We start from the raw sequence: 22,130 nt of genomic DNA, 5'->3' as shown, positions 1-22,130 counted from the left end.
CTAATAGAAAGCTTTGATTAAGAAAAAGATGGGGAGGGGAAGTTAGAGCCATACAGGGAGGGGTCTAAGTGTGCAGGGGATCAGATGCCGCCCAACCAGGAGACTTGGTGCTTCTGCTCTGGGCTTTTAGATCCAAAGGCTGGACCCCGGAGCAGAGGCCTTATCTAGAGTCTCCCGCGGTTAGATTCCGCATGAAGAAGTTCTTTGCATCTAACACCCGGCCGGTAACTTGAAAAGTCTGGCCCCCCAGCAAGTTAGCTCCGAAGCCAATTCGGAAGCACGTGGGTTACTGGAGGAAGCAAGACTTCACTGAATTTAGGGTTTGCTCTGCCCCCACCCCCTACCCCCAGAAATGGGGGAGAAGCTTTGCCTCCCACTGGCAGTATGCCTGAGGAAACTTCTGGAAGGGAACTTAATACATACTTTGGCCTAGGTAGAAAAGAAAAGGACCTGGAATAGGAGTGGCATCTCAGACAGCCAGTCTGCCTCCCGCAGTCTATCCGGGTAGCAGCAAAGAGCCCTGACTGAGGGGTTGTCTCTCTGCTTTGGAATTCCCTCACCCCGGGTGGGAAGGGCAGCCCTCCTCACCCCTTGTCCAAAACAAGTGGCCCTCCCCTCCAGGTGTCTCTTCAGACCCCTCTGCTCACAGGCCAACCTAGGTGTACCCGGGTGACCTAAGGAGCCCCAAGGGCCCAGTACCCTGTGCAATGTGCAGCAAGAACCCAGCTCACTCTTTGAAAGGTGCGGATGCCATCTCTTCCATGGACTCTGAGTCCCTCCGGTGGCCTGTAGTTGGAAGGGCCACGAGGGCAGGGACCACGTGAGGAGCACCCAGCACCCACCCACCCCACCCCCTTCCAGAGCCAAGGCCGGATACACGGTGAGCTCTCAGTAAGCCACGTGCCGGTAAGCCACGTGCTGGACTCTGCGATGCTGAATGACTCCCTGTCCCCGGGGTGTGGGTGGGGTGCGTCTCAGCGCGGAAAGACATAAAGTGGGGCTCACGGCTGATGTGAGACCCCGGAAAAGGGTGTGCTGCTGCCGCCCCCAAGATGCATCGGGAAGACCCCGTTCATCCGGCTGCTGTTGGCCAACACTCACTGGTCCTCTGCTTTTCAGGAAAGCTCTCTCTGGAAGAGTTCATCCGAGGGGCCAAGAGCGACCCGTCCATTGTGCGCCTCCTGCAGTGTGACCCTAGCAGCGCCGGACAGTTCTGAGCCCGGCGCCCCGCCAACTGTAGAGCTGCCTGTGTTCCCTTTGGATTTTTTTTTTTTTTTTGGCCAAACAATATTGACAGTGATGCTGTTCCCCCTGTGGTCGGATGCGCCTCCTTCCGTGCCGCCTTCAGCTTCTCTGTTGTGGACGCTTCGTGGGAATGTCTAGACCCCCGCGCTTGTGGAAGCATGAACAGTGCTGTCGTGCACAGACTTTGATATTTGTTGTTCTGATGATTTTTCATCGTTATTATTATTATTATTTTTCCTTTGATTTGAAAGTCTGTGTTCTAAAACTGAAGACTCGGGGAGGCGAGGGGGAAGGAAAAACAATCCAGTCCAGTGATTCTGTTGCAAACTTGAGGGGCCTGTTGGAAAAACAAAACTCGCCACCTGGGTCTGGAGTCATACATGCCCTAGGGGTGGTGGCACCACTTGCCGGATTCCCCAGGGACCAGGAATCCTCTGGGGCCAGACTCTTAAAGGGACCTGGGGGATCCCCCCAGAGGCCCACCCCACCCTCTTCCCAAATAGGCTGTAGTTTCTAAGCTGTGAACATTTCAAGATAAATTCATAGAAAAGAAGAAAAAAATGGCTCAGCTATTTCTTGCCAGGTTTACACTAGTTAAGCTGAGTTTCTTTGGAAATTAAATGCAAATGGTAACTTATATTCCAAAACCAGACCCATCTTGTTGCCTATTGTGATTAAAAAAAAAAAAAAAAAGATTGCTGTATATAAAATATTGGGTATTGCAGACCAAATTAAGTGTTTTGCCTTGTTTAAATGAAATGCATGTTTAGTGATCACTAATACAATCCTATTACAGAAGACTGTTTTTAGTAGCTTATTGTAAAGTAGGCCAGCTGTAATGAATGTCTATGTCTTGTTTTAAAGTCATATCTGTCTTTGCACAAATGCACCCATCAGCAGGTATATTTTATATACTCCAGAAAAGTACAAAGTAACCATGACCAGGGCCCAACCTTAATTTTGAGTGCTTTTCCAGTGGTACTGCCAAGGGAATAGAAGTGGGGCAGGTTTGAGTGGGATGTGTCAAGTGGAGCACCAGGAGGTTCATATTTATTAGAGATGTGGGTTTGCCCACGGGCCCAGCAGCTCACTGACATAGTACTGGATTGGAGGTGTGGTGCTTTTCTGAGCAGATGATGTTCTCTAGATTTTCCCACCCTCCTCCACCCCAAATAGCATAAATTCTAAGGGTTTCCCGATGCTTTAATCCACATGTATAGTTAGGAAGCCATAGCTGGAATGTTGACTTTTCCATGCCCCCAGTAACCCTTCAGAGAGTCAGAGGTTAGGCGGTCATGTGGTTCAGTTTGAAGAAGGCATAAGCAACTGTGTCTGATTTCCAAGGCCCACTATAGAGAATCCAAAAAATATTTTCCATCATTGTGTTCTCTGAAAGCAAATTTCTATTTCCAGAAGTGACAACACAAATTTGAGTTGCTGTTTGGTCTGATGACTTTTGTATTGAAAGGTAAAAGTCAAAGTCGCTGGTCACAGGTAAGTCATATTTTCACAAGCAGTAGGCAAGGGGAAGCCCAAACACTCAAGGATGTAGATGAGGAAATCTTGCCCCAAGAGAAGGCAGACATGTTCCCTGGGCTGCAGCCAAGCTACTTCCTACAGACCATAAACCACACAAAGATAAACTTATAAGGGAAATGATGCTGAGCCTATTCTAACCTCCAGATTCCTGAGTATTACTCAATTCCATTTAAACTGATAGTAAAAATCTGCATTGTGTGGTTGACCGTTTTGCAAGGTGAAATTTTGAGACCTGGACTCACTCAGTAAAATAATCCTCTTGCTCTGAGTGTCAGCTTTTTTTATAGTGGTTTTACCCCTTGAGACTTGCGGAGTTCCTCCGCTGGCCAAGTGGTAAAATCTGGTTTTGAAAACTAGGGAATTAACTGAGTGGCATGCACAATGGCATGGGGACCCAGCACCTCTATAGGTGATGTTCACGAGCTGCATCCTACTTTCTCCTGCTCTTGATTGAAGACCTAATTCCTCCTTTAGTTTTCCTTGATGGTGGAGTCGGTTAATGTCGGGGAAAGCCCATCTGGGCTCCATCCTCAGTCATGACATCTTACTGAGCCAGACTCACTCTGCTCGTTAGAGCCTAGAGCTGGGGTAAGAAGCAGGAGAGTGCATCTCCAGCTGTTAAAAAAACAGAGCAGACACAGGGCTGATCAATCCTGATATGCCCGGGATGGATGGAGAGTAGTCCTTGTCCTGGCCTGCCACTGACCCTGACTGTGTTTTCTTGAGGGTTGTTTTTCTCATTCTTCTCCTTCCCAGGCAGGCCTTTGTATGTCTGATCCAATGCACTGTGTAGCCAAGGGACTCAGCAGCACCCAGAAGGCTGAATGCCTAAAAGCTTATGTCACTCCTGAGCTGGGCTGTTCATTGTCATTGCTGTGTTGAGGGACCTCTGGAAATGGAAGTCTGTTCTGTCTGAAAGCAGCTCAGCCTGTGATGTTCAAGGGACTGGAATAAAGTGGCTTACGACTTGAAGGATGATACAGACTGGTCGACTGTTCATACCTTGTTTAGGGTGGGGAAGGGGTCCTGAGGGTGTAGTCCCATTCCATTGATACACCCTGGGAGCACTTTCCACAGGGGAATTTAATAATATATATCTATATATATCAATATATTCATGAATCCTTTCCTACGGAGTGGGTCCTGCATCAGTTGACTTTGGGTCACTCTAGCTTGGCATTCAAGCATGTTGATTGTTTAATATGATTGTCTGGAACCTGAGCTTTCTGTGCCTAAACTGCTGCTCCAGCTGAATCTGTGCCTGAGTGAGGGCCCAGATGCTGTATTGGCCTCTTTCTGGGTATGATTTCAGCCCTGGACGCACAAGGAAGCAGGGTTTGTGAAAGAGGGATGAGAGGGTCTGTGGGCCCAAAGCATTGTGCAAGAGCATCCTTGGTCTACACATGGGCTTCTTTACTTCCCTCCACTCATGGCCTTCACTTTCTTCTCACCTCCTCTCCCTCCTCACAACTGACTGGAGCTGTAAACTCCGGTCTCAACATTAGGTGCAGTGGAAGGAGAAACGGAGGCACCTTCCTCTTCAGTGGGAAATTAGCATCCTCCCCTCCCCTCCCTGGACCTCTCAGTCTGGAGAAGAGTCGATAGAAAAGATGACATGATCCAGAGCCCACAGCCTCAAAGCCAATTCCGATCAAGGTGTTTGTTATTGCTGTCACTGGCCCTGCCTCCAGCACAGGGGTCATGAATGCAGGAAAAAGAGGCTGAAAGTCAGCTGTAGTAGGTGTCTCATAGGCCAACCAGACCTCATGCTGGAGTGAGTTGGTCTGGAGGGGAGTCCTTTTGTACCTCAGTTTCTCTCTATGGTTCAGCAGTGGCCCTGAAGCCTATGAGGACTGAGCATGAGGAACACCATGTCATTCAAGGCAGTGATGGTGAGCAGGTGGCTGGGACCCTCCAACCTGATCAGGTGTCTTTACTCACACACCTGTTGGAAGTTAACTGGTTAATTTCCAGCAAATTTTCAAGCCTGGGACTCCTATCTTCAGGGTACTGTCCCAACACCCCAACCCAACCCTGGACTCCCTGACAGTCTAGTTCAGGTGTGGGGAGGGGGGACACCAGCCAAGTGAGGAGGAGTCCGTATGTTCTCTCAGTCAAGGTAAGGGGAAATCACGAGTGCTTTCTTTAGGAAAAATGGAGATGCTTCCACAACCTCTCATCTTTGTCAGGCGTATGCTTGCATTCTCCTGAAATATTCTGGTTTTTCAGGTGGCTGAAGAAACAAGAGAAAGAATATTGTATTTGCCAAGGCAGCAGAGTATCAGTCAAATCCACCTACAATAGAAAGATTATTGCAGAGTGAAAAGATGTCCACGCCAAGGGCCAATGATATATTTTATATCTAACCAGTGATATATGCATTTCACATTTCTCTACACTTGAATGATGACCATGTGTCCAGGACTTAGGTCCTGGGCACTTGCTGTCCTGGCTGCTAATATGCCACTGATCCTCAGACACATGGGTGTAGACATTTGAGTGGGCACCCTTCCCAAAGTGAGAGGTTAGAGTTTGGTGACCTCTCATCACGTTGTGAAAGTCTAAGGGTAAGAGGGGCTTATACGCCCTGGGACCGGGGTGACCGCCGAGCCCTGACTCAGACTGAACCGCTGTCCTGGCACTGATGATGTCAGACTGTCATCACCTGGCACATCATGATCTCTGAGGATGGACTGCATCTAACCTAACTCTCCATCCCCAGCACCAGGCACAGTGCCCGGCCCATGGTAACTGAGCTGCGTTGGTATAGAGATGAAGATGAAGGCAAGAGCTGGTCCTGGACCCTGGGGCCCTGATAGTTGGTCATCTTCACCCACCCAGAGTCCCAGTACAGGGAGGTGGGGGGTGGGGTGGCACATGTGGGGAGCCAAGTTCACAGCAGGACCAGAGCTGCCATGAGTCCAGGGAGGACTGCCTCAGGGGAGGAGGCGAGACTAGTGAATGCCCGGCAGGACCTCCTTGGGCAGGGGTGGGGGTGGGGGGAAATGGGGGGAGCACATTCAGACCTGCTACTGATAGTGGGGAACACAGATCATGGCAAAGGGGCCTTTGCTGCTGCTGCTGCTGCTAAGTCGCTTCAGTCGTGTCCGACTCTGTGCAACCGGCCCACTTCTAATCCATGATCTCTCCAGAAGCCTCCTCAACAAGCACTTCAACCAGCCTCCTCTGTAACGCCCACTGGTCCAGGTGTGGAGGTGCTGAGGATGCCCACAGAATTGAAGTTGGTCAGAGAAAGCTTTCCCAAGGTGGATTTTTAGCCAAGATTTGAAAGCTGGGGACTTAGAGAAGGTGATATGTGGAAGAACACAGAAGCCGCCACTTGTTTGGAACAGAGAGGCTCTTGGGAGATAATCATGGAGGACAGTTGAAGGAGTGGGTGGGTGGTCACTGAGGAAATGCCGAGAAATACTGGGATTTGAGCTGGCGGATACTAGCGAGGCTGTGGGTTCCAGGGCAAGAGACTGTCGTGACGAGCTTGGTGTTTCAGCCACATGGTTTTAGCATCCGTGAAAAGGTGGGTGAAGATGAACTAAAGGAAATGAAAGGCTCTTGTGGTAATTTAACTGGGGAGTGAGGAAGACAAATGTGGATGGGCAGAGCCTACTCCCTACCCCGAGGAACTGAAAGAATAGCCATCCTGGTGGCCTTTTGTGGTCACACTGGAGGCGTGGTGATGTCTTCAGCCTCTTCTCACTTAAACCTGAGGTGGAGGCACAATGGAGCAACCGGAAGAGGAAATGCCTGCTGTATTGGAGCCCAGGACCTGAGGTGCCCACGGGGAGCCCAGAACCTTCCCAGCACACACCGAGGCTTCTTTCCAATCAGCCAAAGAGCTCCAACACCCATCTCACAGAAAACACAGGATGCTTGAAGTTTACTCTTACATTATGAATATTTATTTTTTCTTCTTAAAAATGTACAAAAAATAAAATAACTGTATTTATAGTTTATAGATTCCCCCTCTCCCATTTACAAAACTATTAAGTTACATTTGCCTTTTTTTTAAAAAAAACATGAGCACAAATTGTCCATCTAGCAATCTCCTTTGCTTGTCTTTAAGAAAGGGCTGTTCATAGAATTTGGCACAAACCCCCTGCTTCTGTTGCATTTTCATAATTTTAAATAAGAAGGAAAATAAATGTTTGATTCAGTTCATGCTTCTTAAGTTTCTGGGCTGGGACATGCCTTAGTCTTTTAGGATCCAATTCCAAGATGACATCTGACTGCATTTTTTGCTGGACCCAATTTCCCAGAAAGTCTAAGCATTTGGGCTAAGTATAAGAAAAATACTTGTTGCATATGTCCCTCATCTTACATGGAATTTTTAAAGCTTATTTATTTGAGTCTGATTAAGAAACAAACAAAAAAAAAAGAGGAGGCAAGTTTTCCCATTTCTCTGGAGTGTTTTTTTTTTCCGCTTGGACAATTTTGCTCATCAAAGCTCTGCTCACATACACAGTGAAGGCCACATCGAAGCTAAGCCACGGGCACACTGAGAATGCAGAGAGGACGTAGTAAGATGGGGACAGATTGGGTGGGAGGGCACACTGCGTGCCGCCCTTTGCTGGCACTGACCTCATATGCTTTGTTCTGGCAGTGGCCACCACAATGATTGCCCAGGGCCCTGGGACAAAGATAAAAGTATCTTGGATTCATCTTCTGCCTAGGGCAGGACCAGAAACATTTTGTCCACAGAGGCTGGGGAGAGAAGGTCAGGTAACCCATGTCCGATTGCCAAAGATTTTCTCTTTTCCCTACTCTGGAGTCCTATGCCCTGGCCCGACAGTATTCACCATTGTGCCTGCCAATCATGTCTGAAATCACCCCTTAGGCAAGGAACATGGTGGCACATTGTACATTATGCATTTCCAATACTGAGTCCCATTAGTACCACATGCTGGTCCAGGATGTGACAGTCACAGAGTGGAAGAGGAGAGGACAGATTGGAGCAGAGCTAAATCCAGGATGCAACCTTTGGCACCGCAGGGAGGGGTAGCGCGTCCAGAAGACACACAGAAAGGTGCCCCCTCACCACACCTAGAGATCTTCCTGGGCACGCACCTGCTCTCCAGCCCATTCGAATCCTCTGCAGCCTCAAGGACAGAGAGCTGGGCTGGAAGCAGCCCTTCCGTCCTGATCTGGGCCTCGTGGGCAGATGGGGTGCGAAGGCAGGGAGCCCTTGGAGAGAAAGCCCCCAGGTAAGACATCAAAGTGCTTTACAAACAAATCTGGGCCCTTCCATAGAACCTGCCCTAGATCCGGGACCTCCTAGGGAGCGTGGCTACCAGAAAGCTAGTGCTTCAGCCCACAAGGCTGAACACGAACCCCTAGACCGTGTACCACCTGTTCCCTCAGAGAGAACTGTGGCCCGATGGTTCATGATGTTGCGACTGTTTGGGGAAGCTTTTCACCTCCTCTTCATATGCCAGGATACCTGGTAGGAGGACAAGCCTTCTCTCTCCATCTTCCAGATGCTGGTTTCAGAAGCGCCAGGGCTCCCGGGGTCTTTTCACTCTGCACCCCCATCCAGCAGCCAGCAGCCCAGCCTCCCCGAGCTGGCTGAGCCCCAGGAGGCAGACCGGCCTGGCGGTCCAGAGCTGAGCCGTTGGCACCACCCTCAGGACTGCAGTTGGGCCTCCAGGGAGCCACTTGAGATGAGGACATGCTTGTAAACTGTGAGACACTGCACAGTGGCCGGATCCTCATGAAAGTACAGGAGTTCTGCGGCAGACCCAGTGATGGAACCCTGATGGCAAGTCCCTGCGGCCTCTCCAGAAAGTTCAGGCGGCACCAACACCAAAGCTGGAGGAGCTGGGACCTCAGACAATCCGACCTTTCCCACAGACAGCTCAGAGGGAGAGTCAGGCGAAGCTCATCACCATGAGACAAACTCAGCGGGCCTCCGAGGCAGGTAGTGCCCATAGAGAGGGAACGGGGGGGCCTCAGGCGTGCCCACGGGGGCAACCATCTTGGCACCCACTGCCCAACACCCTGAAGGCCATGTCCCTTGCCCAGCATGTCTCCTGAACAACAAGGAGGCAGAAATCTTTTGGAGAAAGAGGGGTCTCCAGGTATGCGCCTCCCCCAGGCCTGTGGCAGTAAACATGCCCACATACCACAGGTAAAATATATTATTGCGATATTATAAACACTATGTACATGATAGCCAGGCACACTTTCGGGGTTACTTACTAATTACACGGTGGCCGAATGTCTTCCTGTACATGGCCTGGTGGCTACTCACTGGGAACCCCTGGGGGTACTCGCCAATGACCTTCCTCAGAGCAGACTGAAGGTTTCTGACCAGGAAAGGGTGTCCACCTCTCCCCACTCCTTGGACGAAGGAAGCGGCTCGTTCTGTCCAGCCACTCAGGAGACGTCGGGGGATGAGATGGCAGGAGGGAGCTCCCTCGGGCTCTTCAGGATCAACGGACTGAAAGGGAGAGCTCCGCACCGTGTCAGCTGGAGCCAGCAGTGACCTGCAGAGTCCTGGTGAGCCCTGGGCCCCGGGCTCCGGAAAACAGGTGGACAATAAATAAGGATGTGACAGGCTCAAGGCCCTGTCCCGAGGGGCTTGGGCCGCGGTTCCAGGGCAGGAACCGGTGGGTGGCCCAAACGCAGGGATCCCAGCACGGGTCTTTGGGCCTCGCCCCGCTCCCCAGCGCAGTCGTGTAACAGCAGTCGTCGGATGGGTGAGGTGGGTCTGCGGGTCCTGGGGGCCGGGGCCTCTGACTTCCCTGGGGGAGGCAGGCAGCCCAGAGTGGGGCTCAGATTTCCATAAGTGTGATCTTGAAGCCTTCCACCATGCTCTCCATGTTGAGGATGAAGGTGTCTTCATTCGAGTAGTGCTCAATGATGTTGTCATCCATATTCACCAGGATGCTGCAGGGGTGAGTGCGGGGAGGGGGGGTAAAGATGCCATGACTGAGGTGCTCAGTGAAGGGCAGGCTCCAGGCTGGGGGTTCCCTCAGCCATTCTTTCACAAGGGAGGCCAGGGAGGTGGGTGGGGGGTGGAAGGGAGAGGAGACAGGCAGGGAGAGAGGCCCTCACTGTATTTCTATCCCCAGACATGAGTTAGAGGGAAGCAAAACCTCGATTTCTCAGAACTAACTTCTTATGAGACAGGATGTCAGCAATCATTCAACCCAAACCTTTGGCTCTCTAGACTGGTAAACTGAAGCCCAGAAAAAGTTAGCAGAGCCTGAAATCACAGAGCTAACTATTGACAGAGACTGGATCTAAAGAGTTAGGTCTCCTAACTCTTTTCATTAAACCATATTGCCTCTTGAAAATGCCTTTTTAAAAAGTTCTCTGCACTTACAAGAGGAAAATAAACAGAGCTGCAGCTACCCTTCCTCCAGCATGGAGTCTGTTCCGCAGACCTGTGTTCAGTCCTCATGGCAACCTTGGAGGCAGGCGCGATCACTGCTGTGTTGCAAATGAGTCACCTGAATTCAGCGAAGTTAGATCGTGTCCCCGGGTTCACTCAGTCGGTTCAAGGCTGAGCCCTGTTTGGGTACTAGCTTTGCCTCACTCTGAAATTCATACTCTATCACATGTGACCTACTCCTTGGTTAACCATCTGGGCTGGGTTTCATTTTCAGAAAACCAACAACTTCCAGGGCCTGTCCATGAGACAAGTCCTTGAGCCAATCCCCTTAAACAGACCTTCGTTTGAGAAGTGACTATCATTTTACAGCTATGTGTCATCAGGCAAGTTGTTTAGCCTTTCAGAGTCTTGGTTTATTCTTCCACAAAAATAAGAATAACAACCCTGCTTTAGAGGGTTGTGGTTAGGATTAAAGTATTTAGCCCAGGGCCTGACACCGGACCCCATGGAAGTGAAATGCTACCATCGGAATGCACATCAGCACTCAGGGTTTCTGCTCAGCATGAGACCCTGAGACACCACTCAGATCTCACCATCAAAGGAATACACTCAGCCTCTTGCACTGATTTTGGAAAGAACATGCATTTTAGTGAGCTTTTCAACCAAGGCTCAAATGGAAAGGGTTTCCCGCTTGACTCCAAATTAACTGAGAGACCCCATCACTTGGAAGTCCCCAGTATCCCAGATCATCAATTTCTTCTATGAAAAAGGCTCAGAGAAGAGTTTAAAGATCAACTTTCTGCTTTTTGTAAGAAAATGGCTCCAGAAGCTGACTCAGTGGAGACCCTCTTCCAGCACTAAATTCTGTTCCGAGGCCACTGTCCTTACAGCTTCATTCACCGGAGGCCCCGAGAGGGCTGGAGGCAGCAGACAGCAGAATGTGCAAGCTAAATACTTGGGCTTTGGGGCCACAGAAGTCTACTTGGGTTAAATCTGCATTTCACCTACTGAACACAAGACTTTGGGCAAAATGCTTAGCCTCCATCTGGCTCGATTTCCTTGGTAGTAAACTAGGGATAAGAATCTACCTCACTGAGTGATGAGGAATAATAGAACAATGCGCATAACGCCCTTAGCAGGGGACCCAGAACCTACCGAAGACCAGATAAATGAGAGCTATTGTTCTTAACACTGAGTACAAGCAGGCCCAGTAATCACTTCGACCATTCTGTTAATAATGACCCCAGAAGAATCCCTGATGTCCTGAATGCTTTGTATTCCTACTGTGCTGCCCTGAGACCAAGCTTAAGAGCAGCACTTGATTCCACTCGGCTCTCTGCCCAAGGGCCACTCTCCCCACTTCCAGACCCCTCTACTCTACCCGCTAATCCTGTCCTGGAGGGGGACAGCTCAGCTGATACCATGACAGTGCACTCTCACCCCTTCTCTTTCTCTCATTAAAGATCTTCAAAATGCAAGGCACGGGGAAGCTGCTCAGCACTCCTTCGGGAAGATGACACAGTTTTTATAAAACGCGGACAACAGAACTAACAAAAGATGGGCGCCATCTTGTTTTTTTAAAGGCACTATGTATACATATCTGACTTGGAAGTCAATTGAAATTCAGTTTCTTTCTTACCCTTTTTTGCTTTTCTTGTAAAGCTTTGCTATCTTCTCCACGGGCAGCCCATATTTCTCAGAGATCTGCAACCAGTAACAAAAAGGTAGATGAGTGTGGAATGGGAACCAAACAGAGGCAAGAGAGAAAGTTCCAACATCACTGTCCTGGAGACGTTCCTGGGTTCCAGTGGCCTTCACTCATGAGTCAAGCTTTCAGAAAGACTCATTTGCAAGGCTCTCCCTTTGGACACACCATAAATCAATCAGCAAAAGATTCAGTCACACGAGACTCTGATCTACGATAAAGCTGTCATTTCAGTTCAGTCAGAAAAAGATGGACTGTAGTCATAATGTTGCATTAAATAGGTAGAAAAAAATTAACAAGTTACACTGGATCCTTTCTCTACTCCTTCCATCAGAATAAACATCATCAAAGATTTATACGTGAAAGATGAAACCATGCAAGAAGAAACCATGAATCAATTCTTTGTATGGATATTATCTTTAGATAAGGAAGACCTTTCCAAGCAAGTATGAAACCTAAAGAAAAAAGGCCAAAATGTTGATAAAACAGCATAATATTTAAAATACCAGTATTGCAAAAACTACCTTAAAAAACTGAGGACAGACAATACACTGGGAAACATTTCTGTGGGCAACATAAATGACAGATGTGGAACTAACTTCCTTAAGTTAGAAAGAACATCTATGAATACAAATAAAAGGCTAGGGCTTCCCTGGTGGCTCATTGGTGAGAAGTCTGCTTACCAATGCAGGAGACACAGGTTTCATCTCTGATCTGGGAAGATTCCACATGCCACGGAGGAACTAAGCCTGTGAGCTGCAACTATTGAGCCTGTGCTGTCGAGTCCAGGAACCACAAGTACTGAGCCCATGAGCTGCAACTACTGAAGCTTGAGAGCCTTAGAGCCTGTGCCCCGAAACAAAAGAAGTCACTGCAATGAGAAGCCAGTGCACTGCAAGAAGAGTAGGCTCCCCCGTCACCGCAACTGGAGAAAAGCCCATGCAGCAATGAAGACGGAGCAGAGCCAAAAACAAATAAAAGACTAATGTGCTCACACTTTAGGACTTCCCAGGTGGCGCTAGTGGTAAAAAAAAAAACAACCCTGCCTGTCAATACAGGAGACACACGAGATTCAGGTTCGATCCCTAGGTTGGGAAGATGCCCTGCAGGAGAGCTTGGCAACTCACTCCAGTATTCTTAACTGAAGAATCCCATGGACAGAGGAGCCTAGCAGGCTACAGTCTATGGGGTTGCAAGAGTCGGACACGACTTAGCAACTAAACCCCCACCACACTAAAATTGATACAGAGAAGATGAGCATGGCCCCTGCACAAGGATGATCCACAGGCTGCTGAGTCAGTCCATATTCTTTAATACAAATGAATTTATTTGCAAGACAGAGACAGGTTCCAAGACATAGAAAATAAACTAATGGTTACCAGAGGAAGCGGGGAGGGGAGCTGCTGCTGCTGCTAAGTCGCTTCAGTCGTGTCCGACTCTGTGCGACCCCATAGACGGCAGCCCACCAGGCTCCGCCGTCCCTGGGATTCTCCAGGCAAGAATACTGGAGTGGGTTGCCATTTCCTTCTCCAGTGCATGAAAGAGAAAAGTGAAAGTGAAGTCGCTCAGTCGTGTCTGACTCTTAGCGACCCTATGGACTGAAGCCCACCAGGCTCCTCCGTCCATGGGATTTTCCGGGCGAGAGTACTGGAGTGGGAGGGAGGGATACATTAGGAGTCTGGGATTAACAAATATATACTATTATATATAAAATAAACAACAGGACATACTGTACAGCACAGGAAACTGTATTCAATACATCTTATAACAACTTATGGTGGAAAATAATCTGAAAACATATATATATATCTGAACCACTTTTCTGTACACCTAAAACGAACACAATATCGTAAATCAATCATGCTTCAATTAAAAAAAAAAGACAAACAATTCAGCGAAAAAAGAAACAAACCAACATAAAGAAGTAATTTCAGAAAAATGCAATAGGACAATACACAAATGAAAAAATGCACCAACACATTAATAACTTAAAAATTCAAATTAAAGCAACCAGAGAATACTATCTTTAATCTGTCAGGGCAACAAAAACTGAAAGCTTGATAATACAACGACAGCCAGAGGATAAGAAACAGCAACTCTTCTAGTCCATAAACAGGAGAGCAGCAAGCTCGACCTTTCTGGAGGAAAGTTTGGCAGAAGATATTGAAATTTAAAAGACATATCTCTTGACCCAAAGAGTCCACATCTAGTAATCTGGTCTACAGAAGTACAGTCAGATGTATGTAAGTATATACATCTTGAAAGTATCACTGTTCATAATACAGAAAACAACCATTAAGCACACTTTGATATTTGCTCAGTTAAAAACCATGAAGTCATATAATTATTCAAAGAAATGCACAATGCCTATATGAAAAAAAAATGTCCTTAACATACTAAGTTCAGTTCAGTTCAGTCGCTCAGTCGTGTCCGACTCTTTGTGACCCCATGAAAACATATTAAGTGAAAAAACACAAATAGAAAAACTGTATATTGTGTGATCCTGCTTGTATATTTTTAAAAATATGTATGTAAGTAAATGGGCTTCCCGGGTGGTGCCAGTGGTAAAGAACCCATCTGCCAATGCAGGAAACATAAGAGACACGGGTTTGATCCCTGGGTCAGGAAGATCCCCTGGAGGAGGGCATGGCAATCCACTCCAGTATTCTTGCCTGGAGAATCTCATGGACAGAGAAGCCTGGAGGGCTTACAGTCCATTGGGCTGCACAGAGTCGGACACGACTGAAGTGACTTAGCACGCATGCACACATGTAAGTAAATAGAAAACATTTGAAAGACCCATCAATCTATTAACAGTGGCTACCCTGGAAAAATGGACAAAAACAAGGAGATTATTTTTCTTTTCACTTTGCATAATTCTGTACTGTGTACTTTTACAGTGACTGTGATTTATTTTCATAAATATAAAGCAATATAACAGTAGTTTGGAGATGGGTTCTGGAGAGACCTACTTGAAATACTTTCTCTCTCCCAAATCCAATCCACCCACCTCTTGTGAGCCAAGTGGCTGACGCGGTGCACAAACGGCTGGGGCTGGTGAGGTTTGGGACTCTGTCTACTCGGTGGTCTAGCAGGGCCTGGGGAAAGAGCCCGAATAGCTCCGGAGCAAAGGTGGGATAGGTTTGTCTCCTGGAAAGGGCTTATTCTCCAGAGAATCATAGATTCCCACCTGTCCATCCCTCATACTACATAGGAAGACCTCCCCACCCTTCCCCCAAGCCCCAAAGGAGCAGAACAGCTGGGCCGAGGGCTGAGACAGCAAAGGGAGACTGGGAAACAGCCTGCCCATGGCCCCCCACCGCTCCATCACTGATGGGACTGCCCCATGGCCGCACTGGAGCCCAAATGAGCCCAGTACATAAAAGAACCTGGCCTGTGGGGTAGCAAAGAAAATGCACAGAACTTGTGTGGAAGGTATCCATGTGAACAGAACATAAAAGAGCACTTATGAAGACTGCTGTACAACACACATGTGCAAAATCCTTATCTAAAAATACGACTGAACTAAAAGTTCAGTAAATGAGTTGAAGGCTAGGTGGCTGATCCAGAAAACCAATCAAGTTAGGAAAGGTCAATTAGGAAAACCATTTCAAGTGCAAAGCAAAGACACATAGCCTAGACAGAAACCACGAAGGGAATAAAAAGAGAGAAAGAGGGAAGGAGATTTGAAGAATAGAGGCAACCATACCAGATGTAAGGGAATTCCCTAGTGGCTCAGACAGTAAAGAATCCATCTGCAACGCAGGAAACCCAGGCTCAATCCCTGGGTCAGGAAGATCCCCTGGAGTGGGGAATAGCTACCCACTCCAGTATTCTTGCCTGGAGAATTCCATGAACAGAAGAGCATGGCAGGCTACAGTCCATGGGTTTGCAAAGAGTCAGACATGACTGAAAAACTAACACTTTCAAAGTCCCAGGCAGAGAAAAAGGAGCAAATGAAGAAGAGAAAACAATTAAATAACAGAAGACCACATTTTTAGACAGGAGAGGTATCCTGAATCCTAGAAGGGATCAGTGAGAAAAGAGCCATGCATCCAGCCATTCTGAAAAGTACCAGATCTCCAAAGGTAAGAATAAAAATAAAACATCCTGGAACCTCCCAGGCAGAAAGTACAAGTTATTAACATTAATATTAATACTAAAAAAAGAAAAGAAAAAGAATGAACCTGGCTTCAGTCTTCTCATCCGCAAAACTAGAAACCAAAGTGGAATAACCCCTACAGACTACTGAAAAAAGGGATGTCACCCCATGAATTCTGTACACTGACAAGCTCTCCCTCAATACTCAGGTTAAAGAACGGCATTTAAGAAATGCATTTCATTCAAAAAAATCCCATTTGAAGAAAATACTCATAAAAGATCTCTAGCTAAACAGAATACACAAAAGAACAAAGACTTCAGCAAAGCAAAGGGGGAAAAAACAAGTAACCAGTGTTATACCATTAAAAAATATATATATACACATACACACACGGAGAGAGACATATATACTCTATATATCTATATACATTATATATGGCTATATAACTACAGTTCTCTATATACAGTTCATATATAGAATTATAGATATGTATATAATATATTCTGGAGAAGGAAATGGCAACCCACTCCAGTATTCTTGCCTGTAGAATTCCATGGACAGAGGAGCCTGGTGGGCTATGGTCCTGGTGGGCTATGGTCCACGGTGTCGCAAAGAGTCGGACATGACTGAGCAACTAACACACACACATATATATCTATTAACATATATATAGGTAAATGGGCTGGAGAAGTGAAATAAGTGTTAAATAAGGGTTCTTGAAGTGAAAAGAACACAATGGGAGGAAAAATCTGATCGTGTCCTAGAGAGAAAGTAATTAACTACTTTAGGAACATCCAGAAGCCTGGAGTGTGTGGGGACAGCGCGGGGTAAACATTTCAGCGGACTCGTCCTAGTGAGCGGAGGAGGGGAGGAGGGGGAGAGACAAAGGCTCTAAAGTCTCCTCTCACCCAGTGGGCAGGGGGGCTAGAGGGCAGGGGTGCAGAAGACAGTTGGAAATTTACTTTCAAATCACAGCACAATAAGGAGAAGAGACTGAAACAATTTAGGAGAAGTAAAGAATAACTTCCAAGAAAAGGTGAAAAACATTGACTTAATCCAGCTGCAAAACTAAACAGAAAGAAGAAGCCACAAAGTGAAAAAAAAAAAAAAAAGTTTTTCGTTGTGAGTTGCTTGACCTGCCAGCAGCATTGGGTTTTGACCTTTTGTTGGTGTCATTTGGAACTTCTTTATAAAATGAAATGGATGAATAAAGGAAAATGTGTTCTATTTTCTCCTCAACATCAGCAAGTTCACATCTTTTCTGAAAGAGAAGTGAATCTGATTCTTGGATCTTCCCTTTTCAGGGGTTTGACTCCCAGTTTCCAAAGCATGAATGCATATACTCTGCTCACAAATCAGTTGATAACAGTCAGGAAATTTGCATAAATCTGCATTACTCCAGTTTCTATTTGGGTCTGCCTGGAACAACAGCAGCAGCCAGCATTTCCCGAGTGCTTACTAAGTGCTTGGCGTATGGGCATGGGGAGCTCTGCATCCATTAACTCGCTCAGTCCTTGAGTCACTGCAACAGAACAGGTGCTTTTATGAGACCTGTTTCTCAGGCGAGGAAACTCAAGCTTACAGTATTAAGTAACTTGCCCAGAGTGCCTCAGCTAAGAAGGAACAGAGACAAGATTTAAAAGGTTAACAGTCTGGCAGTCTGGTTTTGGATTCTAAACTTACAGAGAAAAGGGGCATATGTTGGGACTGTTTGGAGCAAGGCTCCAAGAAGAGACTGGCAAAGTGGGCTCAGGCATCAGGCTGCCAAGGGCAACAGTCGCCAGGAGGGCAAAGCCCCAGCCTCCGTGCAATCATCAAAGGCAAAGGCAACTGGATAAAATGCCACCTTCACACCACATCCTCTGCCTCCATGCCAGGCAAGGAAGTGTGCTTTGCCAAATCCAGAAGCCTGGAAAGAAGTGAGACCATGCCGGATAGCATGTGGAGGAAGCTGGCCATCTGTCGGGCAGTTACGGAAAGGAATCCTGCCCAGGAGCTGGGTGATCTCACTGCTTTGTGGCAGTTCTCAGAGCAGGGCATTAGGAGTGCTTAATTTTTTCTCTGTGTTTTTCAAGTCGCCTGAACTGCCCAAACACGTCCATCATTTTTAAAAGTTCGTGATGAGTATTTTTAAGGACCCCTAAGCCTTCCTTGGCAGGCTTCCCAGGTGGCACTAGTGGTAAAGAAACCACCTGCCAATGCAGGAGATGCAGGAGACGCAGTTCTATCCCTGGGTTGGGAAGATCCCCTGGAGGAGGGCATGGCAACCCACTCCAGTATTCTTGCCTGGACAATTCCATGGACAGAGGAACCTGGCAGGCTACAGTCCATGCGGTCACAAAGAGTCAGACACGACTGAGCACACATTCATACACACACAAGGTTTCCTTAGCACCCAGGAGGATCCTAGGTCTTGGACATATTTCATCAATGTGTTCCTGGCTATTTGATGATCTGGAACGTTTAGACTTTTACTCAGTGGAGAGTTCTGTTTTCCCAGAAACCTCTGGCTTGCGACAGGCAGAACAAATTCCCATCGGTTTTCACCAATGCAGGACTCTGTCTGCCTGGTCTAGACATCTAACACAACTGCCAGTTCTGGAAGCCGATGACTTTTCTGTGGAGTTATAAAGTGTTCAGTGTGGGCTCTAGGATGCACTTTTTAAAAAACGGTGACTCTTGTTTGCAGTTACTTCCTAGGTGACTGCATTTGATCTGTCAATAGAATCAGGGGCGACAGTCTTGTATCTCCATGCATGAATGAGTCAGCTACATAGAAGTGGCTGCTCCCAGGTTCATGAACCCTCCTTTCCTTGTGTACCCTAGCCAGCTTCACCATGGAAGAACACCCTTATTTTTAGCCCCTTTGGTTAGAAGGACTCTGTCTGCCTCCCCACCCCATAGCACATACAGTCACCTACCATATATACATACTCACCTATATTCTATGTGCTGCTTTAAACACCTCATCTATGAACTCACTTAATCCTCGCAACAACCCTACATCTCGTTTTATCATTATCTTCATAACAATAGGCCATATTATCATTACTCTCATTTCAGAAATGATAAACCTGGGGTGTAGAGAGAGGTTGAGAAATTTGCCCACTACCCTGAAGTGTCAGGGCCAGGACTTGAACCCTGACTGCGTGGTTCAAAGCATTACACACACGCTTCTCGCCTGATGGCTCACTGTTGCCCAAGCTTCTTTCCTTTAGTTGTTGTGAGCTGTGGCTTGGAAAGTTTGTTCTTCTTGTAATAACTTTTCGTGTGTGGACATCTCCCTAAGTGGACTTAAACCGTTCAAGGGCTTAAGTTGGCTCTGCCACTCTGTGGAGCTATCGGACCTCTCAGGACACCCACATCTGTAAAGGATGGTGATGACATCTGACCTCTCAAGTTTACAGGGACATTGTGAGGATCGAATGAAACAATGCATGTGGAATACATGCCACCCGTAGCACTCGGCATGGTGGCCTGCTCTGCTCAGTCAGTCGAGCATAATACTTATGCTTAAAGACCTGGGGATACACAGAAGACAGCAAGAGACCAAGTCCCTGTTTTCAAGAACTTCACATTCCATTGGGGAAGACAGAAACAAATAAGCAGAGTTAGTCATGGTGCGGGTGGAAGTGAAGGTGATATCGAACCCCACTGTGATCCAGCGAGACCACAGCTACCAAACACTTGTAGAACTGAACAGATGTCACAGACAGGAAAGGAAGACACCAAGGAAAAAGGTGTGATGAATCAGTTTAGAATCGGTCTAGATCAGTGGTTCTCACAACTGGTTGATCTAAGAATTCCCTGAAGAACTGTTAAAAATATAGTTTCCTGCAGCTCCATCCCCACCCGACCTCCAATTCAGCAGAACTGGAATATGGGTTGAGGTCTAGGTATGTGCATTTGAAACAGCTGCTAAGTCAGTTTCAGTGATATGATCTTAAAGGCCAGATCAAGGGTATGAAGGGCTTCCCAGGTGGCGCTAGTGGTAAAGAACCCGCCTGCCAATGCAGGAGACAAGAGACTCGGGTTTGATCCCAGGGTCGGGCAGATCCCCTGGAGGAGGACCTGGCAACCCACTATTCTTGCCTGAAGAATCCCATGGACAGAGGAGCCTGACGGGCTACAGTCCATGGGGTCTCAAAGAGCTGGACACGACTGAAGCAACTTAGCACGCGGGCACACAGGGTATGAACGCTACCCAAAGGGCTCCTCTAGCTCATACATCAACCTTCCAGTGATTTCAGGGTCATTTAAAAAACCCTGATTCTTTTGAAGAAGTAGAGCTCATACTTTTTGTTGTGTTCATTTCTGGTTTTGTTTTCCCTTTACAGGAGCAGATTCAGTAACGACGAACTCCATTCCAGCGGCAAATCCTGAGAACAGAAGAGATTACCAAGCCCTGCGTTCAAGTGTTGTCTTAGAAAGTGGTCCTCCATGCCCTGCTCTGTATTGCCTAATGATGCCAACCACGGGGGGCGCAGTGTGTTTTGGTAACATTCTTATGCTTTTTTTAAAAAAAATTCAGGTGAACAATTTTTTTTACATGTCATACAATTCCCCACTTAAATCATTTAAAGTATGCAATTCAGTAGTATTTAGTGCATTCACAATGTTCTGCAAATGTCAGGACTATGTAGTTTCAGAACAATTCATGACCCCAGAAGGAAACTCACAAAATAGTCTTTCCTCATTCACCTTTCACCGAACTCCTGGCAACAACAAATCTGCTTTCTGTCTCTATGGATTTGTTTATTCTTGGTATTTCCTATAAACTGAATCATACAATGTGATCTTTTTGTCTGGCTAGCAATCCCACTCCTCATATATATCCAAAAAAATAAAAAAAATAAAAAAACAAGTGTTCAAAAAAAACCCTGTACCTGGATGCTTATGGCAGCATTATTCACAATAGCTAAAAGGTAGGGATAAAAATCCAAACGTCCATCAACTGGTGAATGGGAAAATGAAATGTGGTATATTCATACAATGGAATATTACTCAGCCATTAAAAAGAATGAAGTACTGGTTTATACTACAACATAGATGAACCTCAAAAACATTATGCTAAGTGAAATAAGCCATCCACAAAAGACAACACAGTGCATGATTCCACTTATAGGCATTGTCTTATACAATTTGACATATTACTCCATAGCCCAAAATGCTGTTTCAATGTAGCAGTTTTCCAGACTAACAAAAGTTCTGGACTGGCCCTTGGCAATCTTACTGTCTCCTTCGCTATGTGCTGTGCTGGGCTGTGCTGAGTCACTCTGTTGTGTCCGACTCTTGTGACCCCATAGACTGTAGCCTGCCAGGCTGCTCTGTCCATGGGCTTCTCTAGGCAAGAATACTGGAGTTGGTTGCCATTTCCTTCTCCACGCCATCACTGTAAAAAAATCTATATCTTCTGTGACATAAATGTACAGGGGAGTCAGAAATCATATTCAGGGTAGAGTCATATTCACATAGATAATACATAGATAAATTGTAAAATAGCTTTCTGAGTCCCCGATTAGTTAATGATAGATTAAATTGGGGATGAGAACAGAGGGAAGAACTTCAGAATCTTACTTAAATTATTATAACTCTGCAATATAGATTTTTTCCTTAACCAAAAGAAGTCATAATTTATTTTGGATTACACTATCACAGCTGGTGAGACACTTCCTAATTATTTTTGTTCCGTACATATTTGGAAGTTGCGTGCTAAGTTGCTTCAGTCGTGTCCGACTCTCTGAGACCCTATGGACTATAGCCCACCAGGTTCCTCTGTCCATGGGATTCTCCAGGCAAGAATACTGGAGTGGGTTGCCATGCCCTCCTACAGGGGATCTTCCCAATCCCAGGATTGAACCCTCATCTTTTATGTCTCCTGCATTGGCAGGTAGGTTTTTTATCACTAGCGCCACCTGGGAAGCCCATATTTGGAAATTAAACACATCTAATTTGGTTTTTTGTGAAGAGACCGATACAAACCTACAATTTAACCTTCCTCTATGGCATCTTTACTCTGATTAGCCTTAAACTGACAGGGAATTGGCAGTTTTTCAATTTCCTTCTCCGTAAGATAATAAGCCTTGACAGGATAGAAATCGGTGTCTCCATAAATCTCCACTTTTCCTTTTTCTTTTATAAAGCTCATTCCAGAGCCAACCTCAAAGGCTGCCTTCTAATAAATGGAT

General features: G+C 46.7%; 2 protein-coding genes and 1 non-coding gene across 6 annotated transcripts in view; 2 read left to right on the top strand and 1 right to left on the bottom strand.

The window, feature by feature from the left end:
* NCALD (neurocalcin delta) overlaps window positions 1–3,762 on the top strand; it is a 439,752-nt gene extending 435,990 nt beyond the window's left edge. For both annotated transcript variants that reach the window (XM_081503477.1, XM_081503478.1), the window contains one exon: window positions 1,120–3,762. In XM_081503477.1, coding sequence (XP_081359603.1) covers window positions 1,120–1,217 — 98 coding nt within the window. In that variant the 3' untranslated portion in view covers window positions 1,218–3,762. The remainder of the gene's footprint in view (window positions 1–1,119) is intronic.
* A 2,916-nt stretch (window positions 3,763–6,678) lies between these two features.
* The window catches only part of GRHL2 (grainyhead like transcription factor 2), a 166,883-nt gene continuing 151,431 nt past the window's right edge, over window positions 6,679–22,130 (bottom strand). For all 3 annotated transcript variants that reach the window (XM_081503476.1, XM_081503475.1, XM_081503474.1), the window contains exons 15-16: window positions 11,775–11,839; window positions 6,679–9,687 (exon numbers count right to left, since the gene is read on the bottom strand). In XM_081503476.1, the coding sequence (XP_081359602.1) occupies window positions 9,573–9,687; window positions 11,775–11,839 (180 nt within the window). In that variant the 3' untranslated portion in view covers window positions 6,679–9,572. The remainder of the gene's footprint in view (window positions 9,688–11,774; window positions 11,840–22,130) is intronic.
* Window positions 13,050–13,151, top strand: LOC145511789 (U6 spliceosomal RNA). Its single transcript, XR_014058168.1, has one exon. It is a non-coding gene; the product is annotated as a U6 spliceosomal RNA (small nuclear RNA).

This window comes from Giraffa tippelskirchi, chromosome 6 (genome assembly GCF_054371585.1).
Source record: "Giraffa tippelskirchi isolate mGirTip1 chromosome 6, T2T-mGirTip1v1.2.pri, whole genome shotgun sequence".
NCBI classification, from domain to species: Eukaryota; Metazoa; Chordata; class Mammalia; order Artiodactyla; family Giraffidae; genus Giraffa; species Giraffa tippelskirchi.
Note: the sequence above shows the minus strand (reverse complement) of the source record. Positions and strands in the feature narration are given on the sequence as shown.